The sequence below is a fragment of the Eupeodes corollae genome, chromosome 1 (genome assembly GCF_945859685.1).
Source record: "Eupeodes corollae chromosome 1, idEupCoro1.1, whole genome shotgun sequence".
In the NCBI taxonomy this organism is placed as follows: domain Eukaryota; kingdom Metazoa; phylum Arthropoda; class Insecta; order Diptera; family Syrphidae; genus Eupeodes; species Eupeodes corollae.
The window spans coordinates 149,430,459-149,437,852 of record NC_079147.1 but is presented as its reverse complement, the minus strand read 5'-3'; the positions used below and the strand labels follow the sequence as shown (position 1 = coordinate 149,437,852).

At 32.8% G+C, this 7,394-nt stretch overlaps 1 protein-coding gene across 1 annotated transcript; it reads right to left on the bottom strand.

Annotated features, from left to right (window-relative positions):
• Positions 1-3,427: 3,427 nt before the first annotated feature.
• LOC129940223 (serine protease 7-like) lies at positions 3,428-5,643 on the bottom strand. Its single transcript, XM_056048482.1, has 5 exons — positions 5,200-5,643; positions 4,762-5,124; positions 4,601-4,709; positions 4,244-4,533; positions 3,428-3,843 (listed from the first exon to the last, which is right to left on the bottom strand). The coding sequence occupies exons 1-5, from the start codon at positions 5,309-5,311 to the stop codon at positions 3,539-3,541; spliced, it is 1,179 nt and encodes a 392-aa protein (XP_055904457.1). The 5' UTR covers positions 5,312-5,643; the 3' UTR covers positions 3,428-3,538.
• Positions 5,644-7,394: the final 1,751 nt, after the last annotated feature.

Sequence of the window (7,394 nt, the reverse complement as noted above, 5' to 3'; positions counted from 1 at the left end):
TTCGAGCAAAATCATCCTAAGCGATGAAGCACATTTTCATCTTGATGGCTTTGTCAATCGCCAAAATTGCCGCATTTGGGGTTCGGAGAACCCACATGTGATTGTCGAAAAACAAATGCATCCACAACGCGTGACTGTATGGTGTGGATTTTGGGCTGGAGGCATAATTGGGCCATATTTTTTTGAAAATGATGCTGGTCAAGCAGTGACTGTTACTGGTGCTCGATATCGCGACGTGATTACACAGTTCTTTCCAATGGTTTCAACAAGACGGTGCCACATGTCATACAGCCCGTGAAACAATACAATTACTGCATGAGACATTTCCAGGTCGTGTACTCTCTCGTTTCGGTGATCAAAATTGGCCTCCTAGATCGTGTGATTTAACACCATTTGACTTCTTTTTATGGGGTTATTTGAAATCACAAGTCTATGTCAACAAGCCCAAATCACCCGTGCATTAAAGGAGGAGATTCAACGATGCATTAACGAAATTCAGCCACATTTATGCAGAATGGTCATGGAAAATTTCAACAAAAGAGTGCGCATGTGCATGCAAAGCCGTGGAGGCCATTTGTCCGATGTGTTATTCCACACATAACCCTATCCTATGTACTTTACGAGTAAATAAAAATATAACTATCAAAAGACTAAAAACGGCGTTTTCTATTTAATTCAAATCTTGCGTTAATTTTGGGACAGCCTTTATATTTCAATATTATGGCCAAGAATCCCACTTTATTGAAAGATTAAGGTTTACATTTACGCCGCAGATGGTTCCACTGAATTCTAACGGAGAAGCAAAGTTTTCCACCACTTTTTGCGTAATGGAGCATTTTAATAGCAATAATGCCTTGAGTGTTACCTTCCAAGTTGCCAATTGTCTCGGGCTTATCGGTGTAGACAAGGTACTTCGAATAACTCCACAAAACATATTCAAGCTGTGTTAAATCGCAAGCTCTTGAATTCCACACGCCCCACTAAAAGTTTCCTTCATCCCGCCCTCCGGCCGCCGCCGTGCGTACCGACCCATTATTAATTTCCTATAAGAAGTTATTTTTTATGAAAATATTATCATTTTTCAACGTTTCAAGGTCTTTTTCAAAAGGTTTTTGGAGGTTTTTGCCTCTTGCGAGGAATTGACAAATCCTTCAAGAGTAATTCTTGTCATGAAAAACTGCTTTCTCCAACTAGCCGTTCGGATTCGGCCTAAAATTGTAGGTCCCTTCCATTCCTGACAACAATACTCGCACACAGGAATGGTTGAGAGTTGTAAGTCCCTAGGCCCTGGTTCACAACGGACTGTTGCGCCACCCAATTTAATTTAATTTTAATTTTTTGGAGATATGGCTGTGTGTGTGGTATAATAAAGGTATTAACTTTAGAATTATTTCGCTTAAGAGGCTGAGATGCGACCCACACTGATAACTTCCCATCCTGTATGTCGGTTTGTCTTGCTTAAAAAATTGTAGGTTCTCGATTTGGGTTAAAAAAAGTTGTCAGTTGAATTATTCTTAAACATTTTAAAATTACCAACAATATTTTTCATACAAAGAAATAGTTTAGTTTGACAATCTAGTTAAATAGTTTTTTAGTCGAAAACAAATGTTTGCCAATTTAGGTAGCGTTTCTTAAATTTTTACAAATTAGATTAATGTAAGTAATTTTAGAGATATTAAGAACAGAACATCAGTTTTTACCCATTTTGCGTACTATTCCTTGTAGATTTTATTTTTGTATGAAAAAGCGGACTGTTGGGTTTTTATAAAAAAAAGTACTGAATATCGAAAACAATGTCTTCTGTATTGTTTTTTGTTAGGTTTTTATTATTTGTAAGAAAGAAAACTGTCAATTCGATTTTTCTCAAAATTTTACTTAATGTTGACAACAATATTTTTTAAAAGAAAGAAGTGATTTAAACCAATATCTCAAAGCTTAAAAAAATATTAGAGTCGAAAATCAATTTTTACCAACTTTTATTATTTTTTGTTTATAGATTTTTTTCATAATTTTTCAGAATGTTGAAAAGAATATTTCTTATAAGTTAAAATAAGTTGGAAGTCATAATCTTAAACATGAAAAGATATTTAAGTCATAATGCAATTTTTACCAACTTTTAGTAATGTTTTTTTTTAGGTTTTTATTTCTTATAAAAAACTGTCAATTTGATTTTTCTCAAATTTTTACCAGATGCTAAAAACAGTTTTCTACTAACTGCATAAAATTGTTTTGGAGATGAAATCATTTTATATTCGTAAAATTTTCAAGGTGACATTTTCTTTTTCAGTTTTATTTGATTTATAAAAAAATGATTAATTGGATTTTTTTTTCAAAAAAATTATTTTTTTGGTATCACGTTACAATATATTATATACAATTTTTATATCTCTACTGGTTCTTGAGCTATGGACGACGAAAACAAAATTCGGATGTACGAGTACGGATGTAGGAACTTACGTACACACGCACGCACAAACATCTTTCTAAAAATCTTTTATTTCGACTCTAGGGACCTTGAAACGTCGAGAAATGTCAATTTGTCAAACCGGACACACTACAATAACTTCCTATGGGAATTTTACTAGAAATATTCAACCAGTATTTTTTTAAGAAATAAAAACTTTTAAAAATATTACCACTTTTGGTAAAAATTGTGTGTTTTATGAAATATTTTTAGCTACAAACCAATCAAAAACTGATAAAATAGTGTTTTCGATTCAAATATCATAAGAACAAAGAAAGATATTAACTTCAAATTTCTTCAATAAAATGCAAATTCTTACACAAAACGTTATATATTTTGTTAAACTTTTAGGCAACTCCAATCAGGCACGTTTCTCGTATCTAATTGGTCAAATGCGAAAAAATACCTTCCAATTAAGTAAACATTATTAAAAAGTTGACTGGAAAGTAAGCCAAGAGATAGCGCTCTAGCTATCAAGTCTTACGTCAAAATGACAGCTGATCATAATTGTTCATTAAACTGAAGGCTTAGTCTGTGATTTTTTTTATTATATGCATAAATCTGATGTTTTATGTATAAGGGTTGCTTGTCATTTGGTAGTATTTGCAATTCCACGATCAACTGAAGGTAGAGGTAAGTTCTTAGTTTTAAATTTATAACACATGAAAAGCTTAGGTACTAGTTGCCTTGGTTAAAATTTACGTTCACAGAATGCAGTTGTCTGCAAATGAATGTTGTCCATTATGTTGTCCAAACCTGCCCATTATGAAATGGCAAACCAAACTGAACTGAAAATCAAATGACAGCTGTCAAAAAACTAACTCCGAAAAAAATATTTCCAGACTAAAAACTACAAGTCTAAGAAAAGGGAATATACAACAATATGTGAAATGTAAAAATCATTTCCTTGAAATACAGTTGCTTTTCTTTGTTTCATAAAACCTTTAAAAAGTAAACTTAAAATTCATCAAAATTTCGTTTATTTCCATTGAATAATATTGTCCAAGCTAAAAGCTACATTTATATTATGTACACATTTTTGTTTTTCCTATTTTTGGTTTACATAATCTAACTTCAAGGTCGAAGAGTGCTCCTTATCCAATCTTCATAATCAGAAACTTTTGTATAAATTCCTGGCCATCCTTCAAGACCACATTTGTTTCCAAACGAGACTATACCTACAATTGCGTAGTTTGTTGCATCCTCTCCCATCATAAGTGGACCACCCGAGTCGCCATCACAACTGTCTTCAGTGAATTTTCCACCCACACATAATTGAGAAGTAGAAAGATGTACACGTTTCGCTGCAAATTTCTGAGAACATTGTTCAAAATCATTTAAGGGTATGTAGAGCTTTTGCTTGATGTCACTTTGTCGAGCTAAGGGTAAAGAAAAAGAAAATTTGTATTATTTGAATTTTATAGAATTTAGGCATCTACTTTAAAATATAGGATAGATTTTTTGCGATTTCTTATAAATAGCTATCGACACATAACCTTGGCAAGCATTCAATTCTTTATTAAAATTATTTCCCAGAAAAGACCTTGTGGCCTTAAACTCCGCAATAATCTTTGCTTGATTTATTTACACATCAAAGTGAATCAGCGAAGATATAAACTTATTCAGAAGAAAATAAAATTAATTACTCACTTCGAATTCTGTTTAAGACTCATGCATTGAATCGCCACAGCTTGATTCAGTATTTACCATAAAAATATATGTACTTACTAATTTAATTTATAATATTAACATAAAAGAAGCCTTTCACGTTTCACTTACAATTCAGTGTTCTGCCCCAACCAGCTACGATTAAATTAGTACCCGTTCGAATTGATGGTTGCAGCCCCAATGCCGACGGGAGACAAACTGGTTTAATAAAATCACTGTACGTAACAACTCTATCAAGACGTATAAGTCCAATATCATTTTGCCTGTTTGAACTTGAGTCATCGTACTCGGGATGTGGTATTGACTCTTCAATGCCCATTGTAACGATAGGATCTGCGCAATCATTTCCAATGCAATCGATGGGCTTGGACTTATCATATTCACCCAATCGTACAGAAACTCTTTAATAAAAAATTAAAGCTGCGTTTGAAAAAATTTCAATTTGTATATGAGTCAAGGCGCACTTACAATTTCCCAGATGCCTGCAGAATAGCTCCCGTTAAACAATGTGCTGCTGTTAGGACGTACCTCTGGTTGATTAGACTTCCAGCACAGTTAATTTGCGGCTTGCTACTACCTTTTTTCAATTTTATAGTCACTCTAAAAGATATACTCGACAATGTACATACCTTTGGCATATTCCAGAAGTACCATCCAAGCAAATTCATCCAAGAGAGTGTCATTTCCATTGTATATTCTATCACCAATAGCCGCTTGTCCACATCTTGGGGCAGAAGGTAATATAACACCTTCTCCACCTGCTCCAGCTGCTGTTGAAGCAGGTGTAGGAATTTGAACGTTTCCGGAGACAGAATCATTTGGTGTGCAACAAACATGCGGTGCTTGACCAGTTCCACCTCGACATTGGGATTTCTGGGCAAATATTCTGTCCTCGGCTGGGAGTGGACGTTGCTGGATAAGTGTTAGGAGACGTGGACAGTTGTGTATTGAGATACAATTGCCATTTCTATTGTCTGGGGTTCTACATGAATCTGAAGTATTAATTTTAAAGAGTTACAAATGGTTTTCACTTAAAGGCTATAATAGGTAGAGTGTAAAGAACATACTCTGTCCAATTGATAGCTGCACAAGGGAGCATAAAATCAATGCACCTGCAGTTGACATTTTACAAATGCCATGTCTTTTATAAGTGTTGGTGCTCCATTTCGAAGACATCATTGAAATTACTTGGAAATGTTTTCGTTTTTGTTTTTGTTTTCTGTTTTTAGTCTTTCTTTTAATCTCTGACCTTGACTGGTTCGTTATCTTCTGACCTGCACTGACCGACCAGAGAACAACAAGGTTTAGTGTTAATTGTTGTTCTTTTTATTTTATTTTGTTAAGCTATTCGACCACAACCACCATCGATCTTTTAGAGAGCACGACTGAGACTGAACTTACCGCTGCTGCTGAGCTGTCTTTCTAGTCAATCTCTGAAGCTTTGAGATAATCTCTTATTTTCTCTTCCTCAGAATAGTTTATTTAAATTTTGCAAATTACGGCGGTGGCGGTGGCGTTGCGCGTGACGTTCGATTATCGCGTATAAATCTGTGTTCCCAGAGAATCTTTTCTTGAAACCGGTATTTGTTAATACTGCCTTTTTTGAAACACCAAAATATACTTTGAGTGGTTTTAAAATGAAGGTCCAATGTTTTGAGTGAACTGATAAATTTATTGGATTAAAATTATAATAAACAATGCACGAGCGAACCGTAAAACTGTTGATCGGTGCCGGGTGAACTTTACTTATGAACAAATGTATGTAGGAATTTATTAAAAAAGCTATGTATGGGAATTTCTTAAATATTATTAATCATATGCAAAGTGACGTTTAGATTTTGTTTGTATTATTTTAATAAGTGTGGAATTTCCAATGTTTACTTTTTTTATATATTTGTCATGAAGGTAGGTTTAGGTATCTACCAATGGCAGGTACGAACTTTTCTCCTCAATTATTATAATTTTTTTAAATAATGTATGAAATTAATAGCTTGAGATTTAATCTTACAAATGTTTCTCATAAGATAATTAATATAAATTCTCAGGTAGGTACAGAGATACATAAGTTAGGTAATAATAATAACACAATTAACAATATTTTATTTTAATTGAATTGCAATAACATGATTTATAGGCATCGCATATGAAATAATACTCATAAAAAAAGGTGTTTTGTTTTTGATTCATCAATTTATCGTTGGGGCTGTAGAGTTCTGGAATTAAAAGTAACTTTCAAGTTAAACTTGTTAGATTTATAAATAACCCTTAAACTGGTTGAATATTCATATTTATTCGTTTGCGCATTTTATATGTGGGTTCTATTTTTTATCTAGTGAAGATTTGATCAGAATTTATGAGTAATAAGGAAAAGCTTTGAGTTGGAGTATCTTTATAAAATTGTAGTTCATACTAATATTTATGTTTAGCAGGGGTATCAGATGCATTCATTTATTAACTTTCCATAGGAAGTTATTGTGATGGGTCCGGTTTGTCGGATTGAAGATTTTGATATTTCTTGAAGTTTCAAAGTCCATAGAGTCGATATAAAATATTTTTTGAAATATGTCTGTGCGTGCGTGCGTACATATGTACGTCGGTACGTTTGCGACGTTTTTTTTGCCGTCCATAGCTCAAGAACCAGTTAGGATATAGACTTCAAATAAATTTTGTTATCCAGATAATAATACAGAAGGATGCAGAAAGGGCTCTCAGGAAAAGTTGCGTGGGTGGTTTTTTTTACCATAGCAGTTTAAAAAAAGGTGAACGTTTTTGTTAACCCTTAATTTCTAACAAACCGAACGCTAGAGACTTGAATGAAATTGTATATTATTTATTGCAATGTGACACCAAACCAGTATAAAAAATCAAACTAACGATTTTTTTTATTAATCAAAAAAACTGAAAAAAAATTGTCACCTCGAAAATTTTACGAATAAGAAATGATTTCATCTCCAAAACTATTTTGTGCAACGAAGAATAACGTTTTAAGCATTTGGTAAGATTTTGAGAAAAATCAAATTGACAGTTTTTTTTTTTATAAAAAATGAAGATCTAAAAAAACATTACTAAAAGTTGGTAAAAAATAAATTTCGACTCAAAAATCTTTTTTTTACAAAAATAAAAACCTAAAAAAAACAACACTAAAATTTTTTAAAAATTTACTTTCGACTCAAATAGCTTTTTAAAAATTTGAGATTATAGCTTGCAACTAATTTTCACTTATAAGAAATATTGTTTTTAACACTCTAAACAATTTTGAGAA

Excerpts from the sequence above, each read along its gene's own strand:
- LOC129940223 (XM_056048482.1), bottom strand. The coding sequence starts at position 5,311 with ATGATGTCTTCGAAATGGAGCACCAACACTTATAAAAGACATGGCATT. Across the intron at positions 4,710-4,761 it reads ACTTCTGGAATATGCCAAAG|GTAGTAGCAAGCCGCAAATT; the intron begins GTATGTACATTG and ends AATTGAAAAAAG. Across the intron at positions 3,844-4,243 it reads TTGGGGCAGAACACTGAATT|CTCGACAAAGTGACATCAAG; the intron begins GTAAGTGAAACG and ends CTTTACCCTTAG.